Source organism: Astatotilapia calliptera, chromosome 7 (assembly GCF_900246225.1).
Source record: "Astatotilapia calliptera chromosome 7, fAstCal1.2, whole genome shotgun sequence".
NCBI lineage: Eukaryota > Metazoa > Chordata > Actinopteri > Cichliformes > Cichlidae > Astatotilapia > Astatotilapia calliptera.
Genome location: NC_039308.1, coordinates 27,934,303 through 27,960,204, shown reverse-complemented (window position 1 = coordinate 27,960,204; position 25,902 = coordinate 27,934,303). Strand labels below are relative to the sequence as shown.

The 25,902-nt window shown below is 40.2% G+C and overlaps 1 protein-coding gene across 3 annotated transcripts in view; it reads left to right on the top strand.

Moving 5' to 3' along the window:
* Positions 1–24,623, top strand: part of palm2akap2 (PALM2 and AKAP2 fusion) — a 91,242-nt gene extending 66,619 nt beyond the window's left edge. For 2 of the 3 annotated variants that reach the window (XM_026174196.1, XM_026174199.1), the window contains 8 exons: positions 16,120–16,338; positions 16,450–16,812; positions 17,963–18,061; positions 18,167–18,268; positions 18,455–19,910; positions 20,704–20,882; positions 21,679–21,705; positions 23,502–24,623. In XM_026174196.1, coding sequence (XP_026029981.1) covers positions 16,120–16,338; positions 16,450–16,812; positions 17,963–18,061; positions 18,167–18,268; positions 18,455–19,910; positions 20,704–20,882; positions 21,679–21,705; positions 23,502–23,636 — 2,580 coding nt within the window. In that variant the 3' untranslated portion in view covers positions 23,637–24,623. The remainder of the gene's footprint in view (positions 1–16,119; positions 16,339–16,449; positions 16,813–17,962; positions 18,062–18,166; positions 18,269–18,454; positions 19,911–20,703; positions 20,883–21,678; positions 21,706–23,501) is intronic. The other variant, XM_026174198.1, reaches the window with a different exon arrangement.
* Positions 24,624–25,902: the final 1,279 nt, after the last annotated feature.

Here is a 25,902-nt window from a genome sequence, read left to right as displayed (position 1 = left end):
AAGCAGAAGAATAATCAGTGTTGCATGGAAGTCAGGAGGGATGTTGACCTCTATTGCCAGGGCTACAAGCTTATCGTACTTCAGCTTTAGACTGGGGTATCATGTAGGCTTTAAATTTTACAGGCTGTGTGTTGTGAAGTTGAGCCAGAAAGGTAGAAGCTGATGTCCAGCCATCTGGTTACTAACAACAAGAACGCCTTATTTTTCCTTTGGGTTCAGCCAGGCAGAGTTGCAATCAGTTGGGCAGGATTCGCAGTTGCTGATGCTGTAATTTTTACAATTTCTCTCTGAGATGTGTGAGTGTGTGTGTTTGTGCGTAATGACTGATTCTGTTGTACAGTCCTGGAGGGAGTTTCCTGTAAAGGTTACCCAAGGTTATGGTATTTGGAAGCAAAACTCGGGACACTTACGGTTAACATTTCATTGATGCGCATTTCAGGAATGTACTGGTAGTGAGCCAGCTGAGACATTTTTGCAGTGTTACAGCAAACAGCCACAATATTAGCACCAGCCGTCCACTCTAGATCGGACTTGTCAGGAAATGGACACTCGATCTCTGGTGATGTTCCGTGGTGTCTGACACCTGGACCCTCTATGTCCTTGTTCTTGACTTCCTGCAGATGCTTGATTAGACTGGGACATAGGGAGTTTGGAGGTCAGCTGTTTCTTTCACCCCTCGTGCATTTTTATGTTTTGCACATCATTAATTTTCTGTTCTCTCCTATCACTCATCGCTCAGTTTCTTTCTATAATTCATAACAGCTCTAAAACAAAGCTGCCATTTGTCAAACCACCAGGTCTTCTCCACACACACATGTGGTACACATGTACCAAACAGGAATAATTTATATTGTGTTTGCTGCATAATAATATTAATAATAATTCACTGTAGATATATCGCAAATTTTAAAATCTGTGTTTATAAAGTGCTTCAGAGGAACAACAAAATAAAACAAACCATTGAGACCAACTACAGGAAGTTCACAGGAATTGAAAAGTTTAAATTTAATTTAATAAATGTAATAAAATTAATTTAATTTAATAAAACTTTAGCAAAAATGGAAACGCTTATCTATAAAAGTCTGTTTTGAGATGTAGATGACTCCACCCATCTGATTTCCTTGGCCAGACCATTTTAGGGACTCAGGGCACTGACTGTAAACGCTCTCCCTCCTCTAGTTTTCAGGTGTGGTGCTGGAATGTTTTAAAAAAAACTTTTCTTGAGGACCTAAAAGTTCATACTGGTGCATAATCTCTAATATAAATATCATTATTTGAATCATGTTAAAAACTAAATGAGTGCTGCTACATTTTGACGTATTCTCTTCCCAGTGCTTTTAGTTTGCATTCTTCCTTAAAAAAAAAACAAAAATCAACATGGATGGAAAAAACAGTATTCAGATAAATGGAATATCTGAATCTAAATGGATAACGCAGTGACTGTCAGGCTCAGACATGTTTGCTGTCACTTGCTGTTTTCGTCCTTTGCGAATCCTCCTTCCTTCTAAATACTTGAGGCTAATGAGGTAGCTTCCGGAAATAGACTGGTGATTAACACACTGCTCCTTCCCAGTGTGAGGCAGAGCAGAAGTAGTTAATGCTATAAGCTAACAGCAGGAAACCGTTCACTCTCTTAGGACAGCAGTGTTATTATGCTCTGTCTCATGGTTAGGAACAAACCTGCATGTGCTACTTTCGCTGGGCGGCTATGGGTATGTGACATATAAGTATAGAGATGGGAATGCTTTATCTAAATTGATCAACTCACACAGAGGAAGCGTGCACTGATGATGGATGATGAGGTTAGACTCAAATCTAGATAAATTTCTATTGATCTAGTGTCGTTACATAATTTATTGTAGCTTTATAGTTTTAGTATTGACACCAGCTTTGTTTGGAGACTCTTACTATTTACTGGATGGTCACTTAATCATCAAACGTTCATTTTGTCTGTTTTTAGGACAGTTTTAGTGATGCCGTCATGAAGCCAACTAAAAACCTAGCTTTGTTTATCAAACAGTCTTTTTGTGTGTGTGGTGCTGTAAGTCTTTCTTTACTCTTTGACCCAAACAATGCTAAATTTGAACTGAGGTGTTGATCTAATCTTTAGCCTCCATTGATGTCAAACATGTGACACTCATAGCTGTGCTAATTTGATTAGTTGCTGACTGATTGACTGTAGTCTTGCATTAAAAACTGGCAACAAAAGCAACGGCACGCATCTGTGATTTATATCTTGATGGGAAACAAATTTTAATTCAGCAACCGATCCAGCAATTTGTGGTTGAACTGCTAAAAGCCACGTTGCTTTTATTGTACACCACTTCCTAATGGCTTCTTTTGACTCTGCATAAAATCCACAAAAAAATTGGCACGCTAGCTTCTCTGACCACATATCTTAATTTTATTGCAAACCTTTGCCCATTTGCCTGTTAGCTTCGCTGTGTGGTCTCTGCACCAAGGGTACTTTGGGACAAAATGGTAAGGTGGGCTAAATCACGCTGGGAAAGGATTAGAATTATATGCTTGGTGGCTTTTTCTTCACACACACATGTGCAAAACCACATCCTCGAAACAATCAATCTCAGCCATCCATGTGTCTCCGGCTCAAGTGAAGGTTTGCTCCTTCGTGTCTGTTCTTACTTTATATTTCTCATCTAACCTGTAGGTTTTCATTCTCATGATCTGATACTATACAGTCTATATTTGTCTGCCCAGTGTATCTTGGAGGTTACTTATTCTATAACAAACGGTTTGTCATTGTCCAACAAATTTTGTGTTCACTTTATGGATGTGTGCAATGTGATGAAACAAAGGGAATGATAATTGACTGCACACACTGCGGCCTGCTGGATTAACAGCAGGGGAGAGCTGGACTGTTACATAACCAGTGGAGGAGGAGGCTATCCGTGAACAATACACAGTAGTGGAGCTCAGCAGTAAACTGTTCCACAGTAAACTATGAAAATATATATTACATGGGTCTCACTATTAAAAACAGATAAATACATACGATCACACACTGGGTATATCTTCCTAATGTCATATATATATATATTAACTCTAGTTTAAGATGTCTGGTCCATTTTACTGATTGGTTACTAATCAAATTAACCTATTACACCTAATTTCATGTCTGTGTCTCGGTTCCTGCTGGCAGAAATTAGTGCCTACATTAATTTAATCTGCAATTTGTGTCATATGATTAATGACTTTTTCGGGTGATGCTGTGGTAATGCTTGATTTAACTTTTATGCACATATTCTGTTTTTAAAGTTGGTCCTTGACTGTTTTGTTAAAAAAAAAGTTTTGTAGGGTATTCATGGTTTTCCTGGCTCAAAATGGGCCTTTGGGGTTGACTATATATATAAAATTAAGCAGATAGTTTTTGTTGTCTTGGTTAGGTCATTTGACAGGGTAAATTTCAAAAATAATAATAATAAAGCTGTGGTTAAAATACTTTTGTCACAGGTTTTTCATTTTGGTGGAACCCCAAATCTGCATGGCTGGGCACCAGCCCATTATTCCTAATTGTTTCTTTTAAATCTCTCCTGGGAATCCTGTGATAGGTTTTGTTGACACTGTTGCTGTTTAGGGTAATCAACATGACCTGACTTTAAAAAAGGGGTTTTGAAAATATTCTACACCAGCAACTGACTCACTGTGCCTCTACTGCCACATAATACATACTGTGCATATTGCACCAGTTCACTGGGCAAGTAGCCCAATACTGTTTGTTTTGCTTTCACAGTATGAAATATTATTAAACACACAGAGATCTATATTAAAGCAATGGAGTCATGGTCTTTAAAGACATACTGTTAGTAATATTGGGACAGCTGTCTAGTGTTACTGTGTTCAGACTGCTTTTTCTTCCAGTTAGCTCTGTGCTTGTGCTGTGAGTGTTAATCTGGCTGTCTGTTCTATGCTTGGAGAGCCTGTGTAAACGACTGGTCACACTCTCTGACTACAGACCTTTCTGCTTAAGAGCCCTCATCGGTGAGCATGAAAGTGTGTGTGTGTGTTTGTATGTGCGTGTGTAGCATTAGTATTCAGCCTGGAAAATCTCACTGAATCTGCTGTCAGGCCCTTTGTTGTTGCTCCATGAAGGGGTCTTGGGGGTTCTGGGTTTGAGTGTGAGTTGTGTCAAGAGAGGTATTTAAAGGAATACGAGTGATATGACTCCAGACATGCATTGCATTTCTGTGTACCACTCAAGCTTTGAAAAGGGACCTTAACATGATTTCTGTCTGATTGTTGTTTCAGGCTCTCTGGCAGTGGGTAGGTGAATATTATTTTGCAGTGCTGCAATAAGCTGTCATTCTGTGTGTATGTCTGTGGCTTATGTCTGTAGCTTAGTAGAGATAAATAATAGACAGACTTGTTATTTTAGTCCTAATAGAACAGGATGGGCTCTGCTTTATTTCTGCTGTGCTGCTTGGCTGTGAATTGTTTAATGTGGGGGTTGCATGGACTGCAAATGAAAGCTGTTACATCCATCAATCTGTATCCACAGTAACCCCCACCCACTGGCCCCACAGGCGAGTAGATCAAAGTTTTACTAAGCCTTTTATTTATAATATATATTGGTAGACTTATATTTTCTATTAATAGCGTAAATAAATAAATGATGAGTTTTAAGAAAGACATCTTTTTTTTTTGCTGACCACCAGAAATTGAAAGTAACTCCAAAAACCTTCCAGTCCTGCAGGAGTCTTTGGGAAAACAGCTTTCTGACATAACCTCTGTAAACACATTTGTGTCACTCTATTTAGGCCAGATTGAATAAAACATATCATAAATTTTGGTCATGCTGTGTTTCATAGTACAGGATTATCCAGGCTTTGCTCACTGGTTTGTGACTGACAAGTTGAGAATTTTCACAGTCAGACCTGAGTCTCTCTCATCACAATTTGTTTCAAAACATCAAGTTGGCAACAGCGAAATCGCTCATCCTGAGGTTTTCGGGAACAAATGAATGACTGGCAACCTGGATGCTGTCAGGCAGTCAGCCTGCAGTTGACTGACATGATGTTTCAGCCAGCTGGTGCCTGTCGGTGTGCATATTCTCCATGTGCCTGCCTCTGTTCTCTCCAGGTACTCTGGTTAGGTTCCCACCAGTTGGGTTAATTGGTGATTCTAAATAATTTGTAGTTGTAAATGTGTGCGTCAGTGTGTCTTTACGTGTTATATCTGTGACAGCTGGGATAGGCTCCAGCCCCACCGCAACCTGAATTGGATAAGTGGAGGAAAATGGGTGGATGTATAGATGGAATTTATCGCAGCTTATTTGCATTCTGACTGCTTTTATTTTAACTTGTTATTTATTCTGTAGCTTTGGCACTGTGCTAAAACAAACCAACACTTTTCTTCACATTTAAGCTTCCTGAGCAGGTGGCTGTCACAGTGCTGCTTGCTCTGTTTGTTAGAGAGCAGAGGCAGTAGCTAGATGACAGCCCCATCTTTAATGCTGTCAACCTTTTTGAGAAAAAACAGAGGCTTCTTGAGCTTAATCTTCATTTGTGTTTTTAGTGCCACAAAGACCAGTAGCTTATGCAAGAAAAGAAAGAAAAAACCAAAGTAGTTATTTAAGAGGGTTTGCTTCAGCCAGTTTATTTCACAGGTGAAACAGCAACTGAACAGTCCACTTGTCCAACAAAAATGTGTTACTTGGACATATTATCATGTTTTAATCATTTATTTATTTCATTAACAATCAGCAACTGGACAAAAACAATTGGATAATCAGCTTGTTGTCTTTCGAGTTATTTAAGTTGACCCAACTGACCACATCATCGATAGTAGTCTGCATTTGTGTGTCTGTTTTTGTGCAGGTGGCATGTATTTTTGGATGTATTTCCTGTGTTGAGTGCCATTTCCATGGACACAATTTACCACAGCTTCCTGGTTTCCTGTTGAGATGACCCTGTGAGCAGTGATAGGCTTATATCCAATCAGTTGTTTCCTTTAGTTTGCCGGATCGTTTTGTTTGACTTTTGGAAGACTGATGTGTTCACCGCCCATCTTTTATGTTGTTTATGTCTTCATTTAGCAGGACTGTTCTGAGATTGAAGGATGGCAACATTTCATTGCAGACTCTAACTTTACTCAGTATTAGCCAGGACCCCTCTGAAAGGGGCTACTTTTGATAGGATGTTGTAGCCTGGAGAATTTGCTTTGACAGACATTGTATCAGTTAGACTGCACAATAGATGACTGACACATTTCACCTCAACCAGATGTTATGAAGCCAGCCTTTTTTTGGAAATAGATAATATTTCCTAAATCTTCATTAAAATTGTTTTTAGGTCATTTAGAAAATAGATTGGTTCATTTTCATGGTTTAACCCTCTTCAAACTTCCTATAAATGTGTAAAAGCAATACTTTTACAAATTCCAAAGGAGAATGAAGCATTTTAATTTCCAGCTATGCCTTTATTTGTCTCGGGAGGAGACACAAATCTTTTTAGGGTTGCATCAAGAAGGGCATCTGGCAATCTGGCAATTCAAACATGCAGTGCTAATCGCTGTGGTGACCACTTATGAAACTAGCTCTGTCCTTATTTGTTATATAAAATAGAATTGTTAACAATACTAAGGAGTTTTAATCTGATGTTCATTTTAGCTGGGATAATGCAGAAAATACAAACTTACTGTTTGCAGATCTAAATGAATTATGACTATACATTGAATGTAACATTCAGCTAGGATTCAAAGGTTTTGTTAGCATGCAAATTTGTTGTTATTGAGAGTTAAACTATCCATAGAGAAACAAAACATATTTTGCTCCTGGCTGCAAATATGCTTTAGTTGGGCATTTTAACATGGCAGTCTGTGGGGACTGATTCAGTTTTGGAGCCAGTTTCAAGTAGCCATTGGCATAACTGCAATTTGAAGCTTGACTTCATTTTACAGTCCCAGAGGTTGCTGCTTGCCTGCAGGCTTTGTGGTCTCCCGTGACCTGTAAAAAAATATGTCACTCATTGAGAACTTGCCTCAAGGAATCCAGATTTCGCAGCAGTTGGGCTCCCATGTTGAACTTTGTCAAATTAACCCTTCGCATATTAGGAACCTCACACTGTGTTTTTTGGGGGTTTGTTGTTTTGGCGGTACAATATGTGAAAAAGTTACTTGTAACTTTATGGATAAGTATTGTGGTGGGGGTAGAGCTGTGTCTTTCTGCCATGCTGTAATAAGTAAATGTGTCATTTGCTGTGTTTTTAATCAATCATGATCTACTTCCATGACATAAGATTGCTCCGGGCATCAATAGTGTTGACCCAGTTGCATGGATTCACACATAGAAATACACACATGACTACACAATCACTCACACTGCTGCTGTGTTCCTCAGTCTGTGACTCTCTTTGTTTTCTCATCTTTCACGGTTCCTCTAATACATCCAGTACTAAGTTTGCAGAAATTAGCTTATCACTAAATTACTAGCACTGGCATACACAAATGACCATCACAAGTTTCTTTGTTCATTACACCCCTCCCTGAAATTAATCTCCCCGGTGCATATGCGATAATTGGGTTAGTGTCCCACTTTTCTGTGACCAGTTTCCCTTCATCATATGGCCCAGAGTTATTTCGAGCCTGGGAACTCACTGATGGCTTCTGATTTGTCAGTTCAAACAGGGGCACTTAAAAGGGGCAGGAGTGGCACAGCTCACATTTAATTTAAGATTTAAGTCGTTTTTCATTGTGGTCAGGACTGAATTCACAGTGAGGCTATCTCCTGTCACGCTCAAGTACAACTTTTTCTGGGCTTTCTTTCCCTTAGATTAGAATAACCTCTCTTACCTCTGTTTTCCACATATTCATACTGATTTCTTTCAGTTTTAATAAGATCTGAAAAAACATACTTGTTAATACTAAAATTAAAAGGTGTGAAAGATGACATTTCACTCCTGATAGTCAAAGAAAACAAGATTAGTGAGTGCACTTTATGCCTCTTCGGGTGTATCGCATCTGGCTGCGCTTCTTTTCAGTACAGTATCGCAAGTTACCAGTAAAAAGGAGGAATATAGTTTACATAGGGTGAAATAGCTGATTAAAATAAATACAATATATAAGGATAAAACTGCTTATTGAAGTAAAAATTAACCAAAATATACAATTAGATAATTGTACAATTACATAATTCTAATTAGAGTATAATTCGATTTTTAAAAAAAAAGTCTACAATTTCCACAAATATTCATATAAATGTCATGTAATTAAGACATTTCTAAGAAAAATAAAAAACTATCATTGTATGACGTAGGAAAGATTTCCTGTGTCTATCCATGTGGCAGTGGAGCCAAAAAAGGGAATCTTCTTATCTTCATTTACTGGTATTTAGCTGTTTGTAGCACCATCCTCCTTTGTTTTAGGAGCCACTAACACAATCGGACTAATTGCTCTTGTAAACTGGACAAAAGTCTTTCCACTTCAGCTGTGTCCTTATGTAGTGTTTGTGAGCAGAGAAAGTGAACCGTGACCAAGATCAGCTCTAATTTCTAGGAGCCTGATCCTATGACCCAGCAAACACACAGAATGAGACATGCAAACAGCGTTAGAGTAACGCTTGAATACAAAGACTGATTCGTATAATTAGATAGTTAATGCTGGTATTTGCCATTTGTGCCTGTGCTTTATCTTTAACAAGGGGGACAAGCCCATCAAACAACATGAACACTAACTTGCAGGTTTAGATTTCTCTACTGAAAGCACTAATAGTAAAATACTTTGAGGTGACATGGTTAAATTCATTTTATTAAAAGGTGAATACAGACAGTGAATCAGTCTAACCTTAATATGAGCCTGAGTCAACAGTCCTATGCTATGATGACAGAAGAAAATATCATTACTCTCTTATCAGCCCCTCCTATTTTCTTCAGTCATCATCTCTTCATCATCGCCTGCTTCTCGCTGTCAGCTCCATTCCGACAAGAGTTATAGGTTAAAGGGAAAGTAAGCAAGCAGCATGCACTGGGGAAAGAGAGAGTTTGTGCAGGAAGGGAGGAGGCACAGGATGGATGTTTTGTTGCCTGTGCTTATATGAGGGCTTGCACAGAAGGGGTCTTTGTGCATGAGCACGTGCATGCGGGGAAAGACATACACATGCACACAGTTTGCCCATGACATCACAGCTTACCGTTGCAGCCCGGCAGGAATGTGATTGAGAAAGGAGAAGCTTTGTGGAGGAGAGGAAAAGAGATGGGAGGGGAGGAAAAGGAGGAGAAGAAGAGGAGGAAAAGGCTTGGCTAGGGAAAAGTCCGGCACTCCCACTATTGGGAACGAGACGGGCCAGGGCTGGACAGAGCTAAATAGGAAAGCGGATAAAGCTTAAGGAAAGAAGATCTACGGATGTTATACAGTGCAGCTTTTAAACATTACACCATGGAAGTACAGATATCTCAAAAATAGATTAATCCAGTTGTACTTGAAGACACCATTAGGTGAGTAGTAACTAGTAATTTTTGTTTGACAAATTCATTTTATGACATTTCTTTACATCTAGTTATTTAGTTCATTAGATTGTACTTTTATTTGGGAGAGACATGGTAAAATATTCTGTTCACGTTTTCTTAGTTTTCCTCAAAAATGTTCAAATATATTTGTAAGAAAGAAAAATCCTGTGAATTGTCATCTAGAGCAGGTAACTGTGAACTTGAATATTGTAACAGAGAAGAAGGGAAAGTGATAGAGGAGGGAGAGAAATCCAATCCAAGGCACACACCCTAACAGATTTTTGTAAGTTATGTATGCCAAAGTTGAAATACTGTTGATTTGCTTGTCCAGATGTTTGAATGTCATGTTAAACTGCGCACTTTGGGCTGTTTAACCCCAGCTGTGTATCCCCCTTACTCAGTCCACCTGTCTGGCTGCTGTCATTCCCAACCTATTACTCATCGTGGATTAGTTAAAACACTGATTTATGCCATGGAATTTCAAATTGTCTAGCGTGAATAGTGATTAAACAAAGAAGATGTGGTGAATAGCACTGTTTGGCCTGGGTCCCCAATCCAGGGTGTTTGGGTATGAGAACACAGGGCTAAACCAGCACCAGGCTCTGGTTACCACTCAGGATCATATTCAGTCAGGAAGCAGATACGACAACACCAGCTGTACTGGGTTACACAGAAGTGTAGTGTGAGTGTTGTGTGACTGCGTCATCATACTTTCACTTCATGTTTGCCATGTGTTTTGGTGGATTTGCGTGCTCTAGCGAAAGACCATGACGTGATATTAAAGTTATGGAAAATGTGTGTATGTGCGCGTGTGTGTGTGTACAGCCTGTGAGTCATGAAGTGTGTGTCCATGTATTTGGGTAAATTCTCATCTTATTGAGTGTGTTCCCCACTACCACCATCCAACATCTCCAGCATGCAGCTTAGTATGTGTGCTCAGATACAGAGTATGTGTGTCTATTTGTGATTTTTGGGTATCACAGCCAGAGCCTAAGCATTTCCAGATGTGATAGCTGGAGACAGGCAGAGACGGAGGCAGAACATGCGACTCTAGCTGACTCATATAGAGTCAAGATTGTATTCCACTGAATTCCCACCCAATATGAAATCATAATACACCCAATGTAATTGAATAAGTTATAGTAAGATGGGTGCAGGGCTATTTAGACTCCTAATATCATGTTTTACACTCATGTTACTCTTACAGCCAAAACAATGCTATTTATCCTTCATGTATATTTGACTGCTTTTGGAAATGTAACAGCTATTGGGCACATGTCTGAAGTTTTCAAACATTCAAGCACATTATGAGCTGTGTCTCTTTTCCATAGACAGATGGTTTCTTTTCACACTCACAAACAGATGCATGCAGACAGCTTGCTCCTTTAGCCAGACAGGGAAGGTGTACAGTGTCCTTCATCACAGGTATTAGAGCCTGAGCCTTGAGGACAGGCAGCTATGCCTGGAATGTCAGTTCACCTCTATTGGAGTCAGAAACACACAAACGCATACACGCATGCACACCTGCTATACAAATACACACCCTTGAAAGAACGCACTCTTGCATGCATGCACCGATGCACAGCTACAGTCACATACACACTCCTTTTGTGTGTGTGCAGCAGAATAGCACTGCATATGAAACATTCCTGTACTGTAGTACTGTTTTCCTGGGCCAGTAACAGGATATCCTCCCCCTCTGTACTGTCCTGCCTGCTGGACATGGACTCCTACACACACATTCCTGCACATAAAAACACACACACACACACACACACACATATAAATGTGTGTAATATTTGCAGCAGGTCAAATAAGTAGACAGAGGAGCTTATCTGGGCATGAGTGTGTGTAAAAAGCAGGGACATCTGGTCCTCACATGATCCCGAATATAATTAACTGGGTGAAAAATCTTTTGACTTGTTGAAGGTAGAGTGTGAATGTATGAGAGATGGAGAAAGGGAAAAAAGAACCTCGAATTCCTTTTGCTGAAATGATAAAGTAGTAGCAGAGGCATTATAAGTCGAAGACTCGGCACTCCGGGAATCACTAATTGAAATCTATTCCACAACAGCAAAAATGGTGGTAGAAAAATAACTTCCAGGATTATAAAAAAGGTCTTTAACTAATATGGGGGAAAGTCAAACAACTTCTTGTGCAGTTTTTATTAGATTTGAGTTATGATTTGTTCAGTTTTTATGAAATTTAAATTAAACCAGGTAAAGCTTCAAAATAGTTGCCCAAATACATGCCCTGAGTCATTTCATCATGTCTGTGAAATTTAGAGACTTGCCTGTAGTAAAAGTAATAAGACAGCCTGCGATTAGTTTTATGATAGTTTAACCAATCACTGTACAGAGAAAGTAATTATAAAATTGGTCTTAGTCAAAACTAAAGCGCTTCTTGGAAGTGGTGTTTTTGTTAGCTGTCCAAATGTCTCTAGAGACTGTATCAGTCTCGCTCACTGTATCAGTACATTTCTTTTGTCTGCAGGATTGAGTAAATATTTTTGAGTCCATGAATGCGTTTCTTTGGCATAACTTTTTATTTCCCTGATCTCCCTCTTTGAGAATTTGATTCTGTAAAGAATTCACTTTAAAGGCCAGCTGCTGAATTGCAACACAAGGTGGAGGCTCATTCCTTATCGTTGATTTGAGCAAGAGTTAAGAGTTGCACACATATTGTTTTCATTTGTCATTAGCAGACATAGTGCTTAAGATATTGGGTATTGTGAGGTTGTTGTTATGTACTGTGCTGTGTGGGTTGCATACATACACCTTCACAAATACACGAGGAAATGCTTTTTTTCTGGCAGGCAGCGGGAAGCTGGATTGGGAAGAAGAGTTATTATACGCTTGGATAATTATTCCTTATATTTGACTCTACAAATCTTGGAAATCAGATACTTACTTGGGATGGCATGACCTTGACCTCAGTGACATGTGAAGAAGTCCTTTTTTATCATGATATAGCCTTCATTGCAAACCTTAAATAAATATCTCTAAAATTCTAAACATGTCTCAGAGTTATGCTGAAAAACATAGTTCATGCAATAAAGTCTTCTAGGCTGGACTCATTAATATCAGGCTGTTCTAAAAGTTGTCTAAAAAGGCCCCAGTTAATCCAAAACTGCAGTGAGAGCACTAGAGACGAGAAAGAGTTACATATTAGCTATTCTTCCTTGGCTTATTTGGGGTTCCTAGAGTTTTTAAAAGTAGAATTGGAAGCAGAGCCTTCAAGTGTCAGGCCCCTCTTCTGTGGAATCAGCTCCCAGTTTGGATTTGAGAAATAGGCACTCTCTGCTTTTAAGAACTTGCTCTCCTGGATCACGTGACTCTGAACCATCCCCTAGTTATGCTGCACTGAGCATTTCTTCTTCACTCACCTCGTTTCACTCCTCACATGTTTCTGCACCACTGCAACATGTCATTAATGTTGGTCTCCTCTCTCCCTTAGCCTGTGTAATTTCCTGTCCCCATATGCTCTCTTTTTCTTTTCTGTTTCCTCTAACCATACCATCGGTCACAGTGGATAGCTGCCCCTGTCTGGACCTGGTTCGGCTGGAGGTTTCTTCCTCTTAAAAGGGAGTTTTTCCTTCCCACAGCTTGCTTGCTCACAGGGGGTCACTTGAGTGTTGGGGTTTTTCCCAGAATACTGTAGGTTCTTACAATATAAAGCACTGTGAGGTGACTCTTGTTGTGAATTGTATTTTTGAATTCTTTTTTATGTCATTTTTACTTTTTGTTTTTAATTTAGTTCAGTTTCATTTTCATTCCCAAGTTAGTTGGTTTGTTTGTTTCAGTTTAGTTTGTGTTTGAAAAGTTTAGTTTCAGTTTTGTTGTTGTTGGTTTCATTTTGGTTTATGCCTTTTAAATTATTATTGTATGAAAGGTGTAACAGATGGGCAGGATTTAGGGAAACCATTACAAGAATTGCTATAAAAACACAACCTTTTCAAAGCAGCTGACTTACTGTCTTGTGGACATCCACAGTCTCAATAAACATATCCATCAAAGCTTCATCAGGGACACTGTGATAATAGATTTTTTCCAAACTAACAAACACTAAAGCTAAGCAGATTTCCTATATATTTTTCTTTAATTTTCAAAGGGTTTTTTTTGTTTTGTCTTATATTTTATCAAAAGTCAAGTTTTTTTCATATACAGTTTTAATTTTTAGTTTAGTTTTAATTAAATGTAAAAGCTTAAAACTTTGGTTGGAGGATGTTAATATATTGCCAAACCTGTTCTCACAACAAGTTATTAGCAGATTTCTGTTAACATTTGTAAAGACAGTAATTTCCCAGAGGATAAATGTCAATAAACTCCATGCTCTCCTCCCTTTTCCTTTAGCACCAGTATGAGACTGACATTTGTGGTTTCTGGTAAAATCCCCCAACTATTGGGTGGCTTGTTATAAATTCTGTAAGCTGCTTTTTGAGCCCCATCTTCCAGTAAAAATATTATTCATGTTGATGCCTTAAAACCTACAAAACAAAGTAAATCTCCATTAATTTTAGGTGTCTTGTGTCGTAATTAGCCAACATTTGTATGTTAAACCCATATGGGGGGGGGGGGGGGGGTTTCCACTGAAATCCTGATTGAACTGGCATTTTAAGCATGCTGATGTTAGTAATTAGGACAAAAAAACACTGTCCCTGAAGACTCACAAATCCATTAGACAGTGTTTTGGTTTTTTGAGGTCTATTGTTATTTTACACTAGATTTTACAGAGGCACATTAGAGAATGTGTTAATAGATCGATAAAGAGAGAGAGTATGGAAGCAAAGAGATGACCAAGATGCCCTCAGACAACATTTTTATTAAAAGGGAGGTGGAAGAGAGCAATAAAGAAAAGATGACTAGGGAGGTGAAGGGAATGTAGAGGAAACTGTCCCTTCACAAAGCTTTTTAAATAGAGCTGGTCAAATCCTCCAAGAGACTTCACTGGCCACTGTTTCAGCATTTGAGCAATCTCAGAGAGCAGAGAGGAAGGAAAAAGCTCAAAAGGGGCGGTGAAGAGGAAGTGTAGATCAAGAAACTGAAAGGGAGCAAAAAGAGGGAGTGGTACGTGAGGAAAAGAAAGTGATCCAGGCTTAATTTTCATGTTGACAATAAATCCAGCTGAATTATGCCACTGATTGTCCAAAACCCCGTCCTGTGGATAGTAAGAAGAAGGAATGTTCCCAAATGGTACAATATGACAGTCTGGTAGTTTGTCTGAGGCCTGAGGTGGAAGAGAAGAAAAAGCCGCTCACTTTTGCAGAGCTGTGTCAAATGATTACTATTTTCTTTATTTGTTGTTTATGATTTTAAAAAAAAAGAAAAGAAAAATATCCTCATAAAATCCCAGTGCTCAGGATGACCTCATGAAGTGTTTGATATGTCTGACAAAATGTTGAAAACACCCACATTTTCAGATTTGTAATCCTGGTGACATATTTTCTACTAGTACTACTAGTACTTCTACTCGTATGTGAAGTTGAAAGCTACTTTTCTCTCTAATAACCTGTTGGTTAATGGTTAATTTATCAGCAGACTAGTTTACTAAAGTTATTCTCATTAAATCCCCTCACACAGACTGAAATATTAAAAAAGAGGGGTCAACAACTCCTCATTAAGCTCCTGTTAGAGATACGCACATGCTTAAGGATGAATTATAATGGCTACAAGGCAGTAAAGAAGGAAACCAACATTTTTAGAGAGTAATGTCCAGGAAAAGAGAGGCTGAACTGTGTAAATTTAGCTTCTTATTAATGGTTTATCTGGAATGTGAAGGATGATTCATTAAACCAGGTTGAGGATCTGATCTGTCCATACTAATGCTTCAATCAATATGGACCTTACAAGACTCAGCTACTGCCTGTATCATTCTTCCTTGAATGACTACAAGTGATATGTAAGTTTAAAAAGTGTATTTATAGAATGAAACATAATATATTAAAAAAAAAAAAAAAAAAAAAGGTCTTATGATAGAACATCACCATTTTGCCTTATCTGGTGATATGTGCTTCATAATGTGACATACTTTCAAACCATGGTATAATAAGTATGATGTAGCCGTGTTAGCTGACCTGAGGTCACCTGTGTATTTTTATAATAGTGTGCTGTACATATTAAATTCCATGATATGTAGCAGTTGTCTATCAGTCAGACAATTAGTTGGAACTGGCCCAACGTGCACCACATTAGGAAAATCTTTTGTGTTTAGACGGCATTCATTCTTCTCAAAATAGCTACTGACAACATGGCCCTGAGCCTGGTGCTTAATCTGAAACACTTAAGTGCAGCTCCTCCTAGAAAAGACGAGTGAATGTGTGTAAAGGTGTATCTTCAACCTGAAATGTCTTCAAAGCTGACATAGCAAACAGAACGCCTGAGTGCTTTGACTGTTGTAGCAGTCTTCTGTCATACAGAGCAACTGTGTGTATTTTGTCGCCCCTTAGTGGTGGGAACCAGTCAGAACACAGTGTTCTGCTGCAATGCAGACCAAAGAACATTCATGTGTGAATTGATGTGTCTAAATGATAGTGGTTAGAAGCGGCTGACCTTTCAAAATAATATCTAAAGTTATTAAATGTCCACATTGTCTTTATTAAACCAACTATCAGTCAGCTTCAGCCGGCAGAGCTTCTGAAACACCAATGTTTCTTTGTTGACAGAAATCATGGCAAGCAGAGGATGTCAGTGACTCAGTCCCGAGAGAGCGAGCCCTGAAAACTGTCAGTTTCCAGGAGTCAGTCAGCGTTATCACTGACAGGCCTGCAGCCATGGAACTGGAGAGCCAGCAGATCCAGCACGACTGTCTCAGCAGTCCCAGTAACAGAGCCCACAGTCCAGTTGGAATGAAAGTAGAGACTCCTGACTGTGAGGTAGTGCAGGTATGCAGATCAAAACAAGTTAACTAAAAGGTTTTAACTTCTTGTTTTATTATTTGAAATTGGCGGCACATTCTGTCACAGTATTTTGAAATATGACTGTTGTTTCCACAGGAGATCTGCTACCTGGACCAGGTGTTAGATGCAGCCTCAGACACACCCACAAATGGGAACTCCTCTCTGTCACGTCACACCAAACCCATCAGCATAGATGGAACTTCTCCTTCTGTGTGTGTGTCACCCTCCTCCCCTGTCAATCACCACTCGATCGTTGTGGAGGGACAAAAACAAACCACGTTTCTCCACCAGGACGAGTCTGCCGTTAAAACCAACGGGCACGCGCAGGGAGACGAGTCTGGGGGCAGCAGGGCAAAGTTTGAGCTGCGAGCATTTCAGGAGGAGAAACGCCCGGCCAAGCTGTTCACCCCTGGAGAGGAGCAGCAGGTCAGGGTGACGAGGAGACGTCCCTCAGAGGAGGTAAAAGGCTGCTGGATAATGTATCAGACTGTAACAAATACGCTATTCAGAAACACAGCCACAGGAGACCACGGTTTGTTTTATCAAATCATGTCTTATGAAAACAAAAATGATGTAAAACAAGCAAAGATGAGTTACTTGGGGTAGGTTTACCCCATTCACTAGCATGCTTTTGTTTATAATGATAAATAACCATTCTAACACGAAAAACAACAAAATAAAATGAAATGATTAGTACTTAATGCAAAAAATGTACTTGCTTTCAGTTGCTCTATTTTAATACCAGAGGCCTACTCTTAAAGACCAGTGTTCCATCATTATTACTATACAAAATATAAAACACCTGGAAACATTTTTTAATGTACAAACTACGTAAGTAGAAAGGTCATGACTGAGATCACTGTAATCTTACTGCCACATAAGACTTCATATTGAATTGTGAAATACAGGCTTGAAGGAAGGAATTTTGAAATTGAAAGTGTGTGGCAACTGTCAGTGACTCATGATATGACATCAAAGCTCAAAAAGACATATGTGGTAACATAAATAGAAACAATGGCAATCCCCTGAAATTCTATCAACAGAAGGGGCTCAAAACACTGTTTTTGATCCTAAGTAATATTAAAGCGTCATACTAAGACCACAGTCCAAAATGTAACCTCCCACAGGCCTCAGGAGAAGCCTGAAACTGCGACACTTTCCCACAATAGTTACACTTACTCATACACTAAAAGATTTGGCAAAGACTCGGGATTTTGCAAGGTTACTATTTGCAAGGAGTACAACTTAATTCCTTGAGAAATTGTTCCCGTCATGCTGCAGATTTCCAAGGAAGAAAAACTGCTGAGTAATGGAACAGACACAGAAAGAGCTTTAGTGGTTTGTTCTGAAAAAAAGACAGCTCTGACTGAGATTTATGAGCACCTTACACTGAATGATCGAGACACAACTGCTGTGATTTTACCGCAACACGATTGTGTGACACTGACGTTGCTTGAAAAGCTGTTAGCATTACTTGTAAGATGGCATTAACCAGTACACAATACACAATAAAAACTTTCTTTGTTTCCTTGTTGGTGCACTAGTTTATTGGAAATTCTCTTTGTACATTTTCACACTCTTCTTCTCCTGGTTTGTTTTTCCATGTCAGGTTCAGGAATTGGAGCGTGAGCGTCAGGAGCTGATCAGAGACCAGGCAGTGAAGAAAAACCCTTCGATTGCTCAGCGCTGGTGGAACCCTCCTCAGGAGGTAGATCACCATTTAATCTCTGGTAGTTTTCGTTTTTCATTTAAACTGTGTTGTCCTAATGACAAATTGATTGATTTGCCATTTTGTTGTTTCAAATCATTCAAGATCCCTTTGGAAGAACAGCTAGAGGCAGATAAGCTCGAGTCTCTCAGGAAGTACCAGGAGAGGAAACAGCAGCGACATAATCACACTTATGCATACACACAGGTAAGACACACAAACACATGCACAAAACAAAGGAGCTCAAGCTCACACACTCAAACATGTTCTTTGACTTTGAGGAAGCATGATAAATTTGGACTGTAATAGATTAAATAAAGATGTCTTAAGCCTCATTGCTGTGCAGTTTTCTAATTGACTCTTTTGTATTCTGTACTCTCATCTGTTTTGCAGCCTCAGGTGTCAGGCCCTCCCACAGTGGTAACCCTTGATTCGGAGCTAACCAGGAAGGAGGACATCGTGGAGGAGCAGATCAACTTCTCCTCTGCTAGGAAGCAGTTTTTGCAAGGGGAGGCTACCAAGAAGGATGTAGCTCCTCAAATATACTCTGCCAAACCCTTCTCGAAATCCACAGCCAGGGGCAGCCACGGGAGCAGTGACATTGTTGCAGAAACTGGGGAGACGCACGTGACCTGGTCTGATGAAAGAACTAAAGATGAATTCACATGTGCGCTAGCTGTGATGACAATCCTACCTGAGGAAGAGGAAGCAAAAGGTCATTTTCATCCAGCTTTTCACCCAGAGGAGTCTGACTCAGGACTGGACGAGTTATCAGTCCGCTCTCAGGACACTACTATATTTAGCTTGGATAACGTTTCTGACAGCGGGGCTTCGCTACCCCCTACCCCATTGCCACTTACCCCTGTGTCACCACCTACCCCTCAGCCAACTACTCCAGTCAACGGGCAGATGAGTGGCAGTCCAACAGAAGATGAGCTGGAGTACCACGCTGGGGTTCTTGTTCAAAATGCCATCCAAAATGCCCTAGCAGCTGAAAACGTAGAAGACTGGCAGCAAGCTGACTTGAATTCTTCACAGCTGAGTACCCCTGCATCTCCATGCTCTGTATCCACAAGCAGCCCAGTGCCAGTTTCTTCCTCCCCTGTGTCTTCTGGTGGAGCCCCCAGTTTCCAGTCACTTGTGTCCTCCAGTCCTGCGCCATCCAACTCATCCCCACAGCCAGACAGGCAGCCAGTGGTGAGAGTTGTTTCCCAAGAGAAGCCATCAGAATCACAAGAGGCTCAGAAGCAACAGCAGTCCCCAAGACCAGCACAATCACAGCTCCAGACGCCTTCTCCTCCACCGTCTCAGCCTGTCTCACCACCACAGAGGCCCAGAGACGGAGGTCCCAGGATTAAAATCCAGTCCTCCTACACCAGAGCGCTTGCTTCATCAGCTCCTGCGCCAGCTCCTGTGCCTGCTCCTGCCACAACAGCTCCTGTCTCTAGGCCAACCCCTGTATACCGTCCCCCGTCTCCTCCAAGCCCAGAGAAACCAGAGTTCAGCTACTTCAGTAAATACTCAGAGGCGGCTGAACTGCGTAGCACGGCGACAGCAGCGCGAGGGCCAGAGGTGGAGGCGGCTAGCGGCCCGTTCCGCCTGCGCTCCAAGAAGCAGCGAACTCTGTCCATGATTGAAGAGGAGATCCGAGCAGCTCAGCAGAGAGAGGAAGAACTGAAGAAGCAGAGGGAGGTGCAGCCTACCGTTGTTGTCCGGCCCAGCGGCACTTCCAGCAGTAGTCATGGACCTGTGAGGACGGGGATGCGGCACGCCACTATTTCCCCCACAGATAAGATGAAGAGCAACAGTTTGCCAACTAGACTCACATTGACAGCACGGACAGCGCCAGGTCAGTTAGTACTGCAGGTCCTCACAAGGGTCATACAGTCATACAGTTAACAAGCTTATTAGTTTATTTTAAATGCCAGAATCAACCCATCAACTTCAACATTACTCAGTTGGAAAGCTAATGGGTAAATATTAGCATGTAAATTTGCTGTTTATGAATTCCTGTGACTAAAAGAAAGAGGTTTTTTTAGCTTCTTTTTTTAACAGAAGAGAGCCATGCAGCCAGCAGCACAAGGAAAAGTTCATGCTGTATTATTCTAGAGTGGTAAAGGAGGAAAAGCCCTATGTTAGAAATGGTCTAAAAGTAGCTCATGAGGTAGAAAAGGTCATCTACTAATTGGAAGTTGGTCAGATCCCCGACTGCTCCAGTCTGTGTGTCAAAGTATTCTTAGGCAAGATACTGAAGATTAAAATGCTCTTTAATGCATCCATCCGAGTATCTATGTGTGTGAATGTTAGATAGAAAGCACTTAAGTACGGTATAGAAAAAGTGCTTGTGTGAATGGGTGTGAATGAGGCATGTTGTATAAAGCTAGATTTTGAGTGCTCAAGTAAAAAAGTGCTGTATAAGAATCAGTCAGTCCAACCACCCACAAAATGACTGCTTGCATGCTCTTTCCTCAGTCATAGCAGGCAGAGCACAGGTTTTCTGTGTCTTATGTATATCTAAGAACAATAGCTTTGGCTCCAAACGATGTAAATGTAACAATTTTTAAAAAGAAAAGAACTAAAAAAATGTTTAAATAACCCATAGTATGGATTTTTTTGATTTTTTTTATTTTTGGGGTTTGCAGGAAAGATTGAGAAAGTTCGACCTGCGCCACCTGTCTCCCCCTCGACCTCTGAAGGAGCCCTGTCTGATGCTGGCAGCGAGGACTCTGGAGGATCACGACCCAAAAACTTCATGCAGACTCTTATGGAAGACTACGAAACACACAAAGTGAAGAGGAGAGAGAAAATTGAGGACAACAGTGTAAGTATTTCAACCCAGGGAAAGATAAATGACTAGACACAGAATAAGAGAAAGAGACTGAGGTGCTTTTCACTGCAAAATCAAAAGCTTTCTGTTGCAGAAAACGCGTAATACAAAGCACCACAAACTAATGTAGTAGTTGTGAGCATCAGTTATTATAAATCCCCTGATCTCTGTGAAAGTGCCAAGAGATGACCCAGTTTGTCACATAATACGTATTTGTTCAGCCGGGCTTTGGTTAAATCACCTCCCCTAAATGTCAACGCCCGTGACCTGGTATGAGCACATACTGTACATCACCAAAGGGTAATTCCCAGCCTGGAAGAGAAGAGAGTCAAACAGTCAGAGTGAAAGTAAGAGGGGCTTTCTGTCCTGGCCCCATGTTTTTGTCTTTTTTTTAATGTTTTGTAATAAATGTAATTCGACACCAGAACGCTTATGTATTCAAAATGGGGTCTCACGAAAAGGTGAAAGGTTTGGCACGCAAACACAAAGAAATTGTTGGAAATGTTGCGTAATCAGAAATGACAGACAGAAGTTTCACTTTTCAGTTCATGAGCACCGCACGCTCAAATTCATATTCACACACAGCAGATCCACTGGGAGGGAACATTTCATTCCAGCTGCTGTAAGATCACATACTTCAAGTTACTTCACTGAATTTATTCCACACAAACATCTCTGCTGCGCAGTTGTTAGATGCTGATGTTGTTGCTAATTGTGCTTTTGTTTATCCATGATGGCATCACATGTGTTGACTTCGTGTACTGTTGCTTCTCTCCTGCTTCTTGATCAGTATGCCCGTTTGTTGCTGGCTAACGAGGTAACCACTGAGGTACCTGAGGAATCTCTTCCCTCCTGTAACTGCCTTTACTGACAGACCTGGGTCAGACCATACACATTAGATTCATATACAACAGAGTCCAAGTAGATGGCAAAAATCAGCTTTATGCAGTGCTGTGCAAAAGTTTCAGGTACTAAACGTGAACTAAGGATGGATTTAGATCCACTTCCATAAAGCTTTCTTCAGGGTACAATAAAAAGAAATCTGGTTAATATTTAGTGTGAGGACCCTTTCCCTTTACAGCATCATGGCCTCTCTGGATTCAAAATAAGCTATTTCTGAGTCAGTGTTGATACTAGGGTGAGCTTGAATAGTCAGTTTTGTTTAGGAAGAGTATTTGGACTAAGTGGCCCATGGGAGCCATACTAAGAGTTGGCTGGATTCTCTAAAGACTCAGGAAAAGTGCTTCAGTGCTTCCACCCCGTTAGCTGAGAATATACTGGATTATCCTCTATGAAAGAAAAGAAGTTACAGTTATGAATGTGGTTTCCTTTAATACCATAACCTGCTGTTATGTTTTGAACATCATCAAACTCCCAGCTGAGCAATAAACATGAAGCTCCTGTAATAAAAACCTTTTTATAAAAAAAGAGCTCTATTAAAATAATCAGAGTGAGTTTAAATTTGCATTACTTGTGTGTGTCTCATTGGATCGTTGGGATCATAATTTATTAATTGGACTTTGGGTCCCTCATTACATTCAGTTATTAATAATAAGAATCTAAATGTGTTTATTACCTAAAACCTTTGCACAGAAGTGTAGCATGTATCAGTATTACCTGAAGAAACTGCCTATTCACAGTGATTTTGACTTCCCGAGTCCAGTTACAGAGTCAGAATGAGAAGAGTTCCACTTCCACTTTGTTGTTTTCATCTTCTAATTGTCCTTCAGTCAGTCTTTTAGAAATGAAACCAGTGCTGAAAATGTAGATGGTAGATTGGAAACCATAGACAGGGCACTTTCTGAACAAAACCCACATGTGTTTTTATGTCTGCTCCCAGGTCTGGTTGTACTCTCATTTCCTTGTTCTGCTCTGTGGTGTTGGTGCTGCATGTGCTTGTCCGTGGATTTGGTGTGAACCTTTAATCCACACATTCCAATTTATGTACATGCTGTATAGAGTGTTGATTTAAAAAGTTTCTTTCAATATTTAAAACAGAAGGAGCCATTTTAATGGTGCCATATAGCTATATATGATAAATATGTTTGTAAATGATATTCAAAAGTGTGTAGTCGTTAAAAGATACGGTACTTGGGTGTGCTTCAATCTGACACTACGTAATTGGCCTAAGCTTTGAGAAGCTCATGTCCATACTTTTCTATCATCATGACTGCTGTCAGCCCTCTGCCACTACCCACAATCCACTTCACCTACACCCTGTCCTGATCTACCCTGGATTCCAGTTGACAAAGAAATCTTTTCCCCTTGTCCTTGTCTGTCTGCTTGAAGGTGATTGTGAGTATCAGCATGGGTGTGGGAGAGGAATAATGACTGGACACGTTTAATGTGGTGTTCAAGCATGAATTTTCCCTGAAATGGAGTAAAGTTACTTTTGTTGTTGCTGTCAAACACTGCAGGTGCTCTTTATTTTTGTCATTTAATTAAAGTGATTAGATGTGCGCGCCCTCAGTGTTTGACATACACTGCATGTCATGTTAAAGTCACTGTGGCGTGCGTGTTTTGGGGTTTTTGTTGTTGTTGTTTTTTATGTTTGTAACAATTACATTGCTCCTGGTCGCACTTGCATCTGATTGGTTGCTTTGTAATCATCAGGTTCTGGAGGCCACTCGTGTGACCAGGAGGAAAAGCGACATGGCGCTGAAGTGGGAAGCCGGCATCTATGCCAATGAGGAAGGCAAGGAAGAAGAGGAAGAGGAGGAAGAAGAGGAGGAGGAGGAGGAGGAGTAAAAAACTCCCTTCAGAGACAACTAACAAGCCAATTGGAGAGAATGAAGGAAGAGAAAGACTGAAGGAAAAGTGAGAAAGCAGGAAGGAAAACTATTTATTTTATTAAGAGTATCTGAAGATCACATGACCCCAGCAGTGTGAACCAGTGGGGCTTTTTGGACCTGAAAACTGAAGGTATATTAGCATGTTAAGGGGCTGAGGATGTGGGAAATATGTGAAGGTGGTCAGCAATAAAAGAGACACTTCAAAGGTGTTTGATGGTGGTTTTAGAGCAACGTTTAGTGTTTTTAATAGCTGGTAGATGCTAAATGACTGAAATATTCTTAGGATTTTTCACCTTTATGCTATTATTCAAATAAGATCTAAAGCTTTTATTTTGACTGGTTGCCTGAGACTCTCTGATGGTGGTTTCATCTGCGCGTGCTATATAATAACCACAGTCATCTTCTGAAAGTGTGGAACGCTTTTAATCAAGAGGACGATATAAAAGATAGGCAGATGCAGCTATTCAAAAAAAGAAAGTTCTGAGAGGAAGTAGACAAGGAGAGGCCAGATCACCCTCTTAGTTTTTGTAATTTCAGAAATACTTTTACCTGGATTTACTACTGGAAAGCTGCTGTGTTTTCCAAGAACCGAACCGAAAGGTTCCCCAAAGCGTCACTTTCAGAGCCCATAATGGCACAGTGCAGATATGACACAAGTTTGACACGCTTGCCAGGAGCTTTTGCCTTCTTGTCAAGCATCTTTACTGAATTTTGAGCAGTCAGCATCCTTTTTGTGTTAAATGCTAGTCAAGAAATTAGCAAAACTAGCAAAACTAAACTTGCCTTAGACCGCCAGTGCTTGTCGGTGAACGGTATGTATTGTATCCTCTCCTATCCTGCATTACTACACTGTCGGTAGACCTTAGGGAAAATAAGCAACCACCTTAGATAGAAAATTTGCCTGTAATCGCTTCTTTTCCAGTGCAAACAGAAAGGGGGGGGGGGGGGGGCTACCTGCTGGTAGTGCTTACACCATTTGAGTGAATTTGTGTGTTAATTAAAGGGCTGGGTCAGGGGTTTTATATAAAAAAATCACTTATTTTACTTTTGTTGGCTACGTTGCTTTGTTGACCTGTGCTTTCTGATGATGTAAGCAGTTGTTTCATGTATTATACTGAGGTAGGACTGTGTATTTGACCTATGAACGTCTGTATCTACTTGCTAGCCGAGGATAAAGTTTGATGAAAAAAATAATCAAAAAAGGTTTTTATAAGAAGTCGTTATACCAAAACAGAATGTTATTTAGAGAAAACCCACCAGCCTGAGCTCTCCACGTCCTTTTTAAGGCGTACAAGTGTGCGAATGGATTCACACTCCTTTCCTAACCTGAAACAAGCACAGCTGAAAAAAAAGTGCAGTGGCAAAAAGAAGGCAATAAAGGTCTTTCGAGACGCTGAGCTGTGCTGTAAGTTGGGCTTGTAAGGGTTTTTTTGTTTTTTTACTAACTGTATTGTGACTGAATTTTGCAGAATGACATTGATTTTGTGTTTTGAAGTGTTGAAATCATACAAAGTGACGAGGAAAAACAGGATTCAGCTTCAAGAGTAAAACAGTAAATACACTTTAACACAACCACACTTCTCCCTGGAGTATAACAGACTGTCTTTAATTTAAAATGAAAAGTAGAAATGTGTCAAACTGGCTGTGGAAACGGTATTTCTGGACAACTTTTGATTGTATTCCTCTGTCGTAGCCTTTGAGATTCGTTTCTGCGTCCAGATGTGAGGAGAAACAACATCGTTTTTGTAAACCAAAAGTCACAGTTTTGACCTGTCCAAGTGCCCTTCAGCAAGGCAGCAACTTCTCTCTTTGCTTCCAAACACACTGAATGTACGCTGAGCTAAACCACAGATGTAATTGCTGGACATCTACTAACCTATCAAGTCAAGCCACCCTTTGCAACTTATTCCACTCGACTGTCTTGTGATATGCTTTGTCAAGAAAGCGTGGCACAAACGCCATAAACCAAAAGTGAAAATCAAGGACTCATTCCTCTGCGGTGTCCACTTCCACCAAACCCAGAACAAATAATATTAAAACCCACACATATGTTCCAGAGAATCATCCAAGTTCTCCTTTCAGGGTCTTCTGTGGTGCAGCAGAGGTGAAGTGTCTTTAACGCTGGTATGAGATTATTTTTGACTTAAAGGCTAAAAGACAACAGGACGGAAAAGGTTTTCATCCTTGTGGGAACCAATCAAAGTTCTCATTAGAGTCGCTTA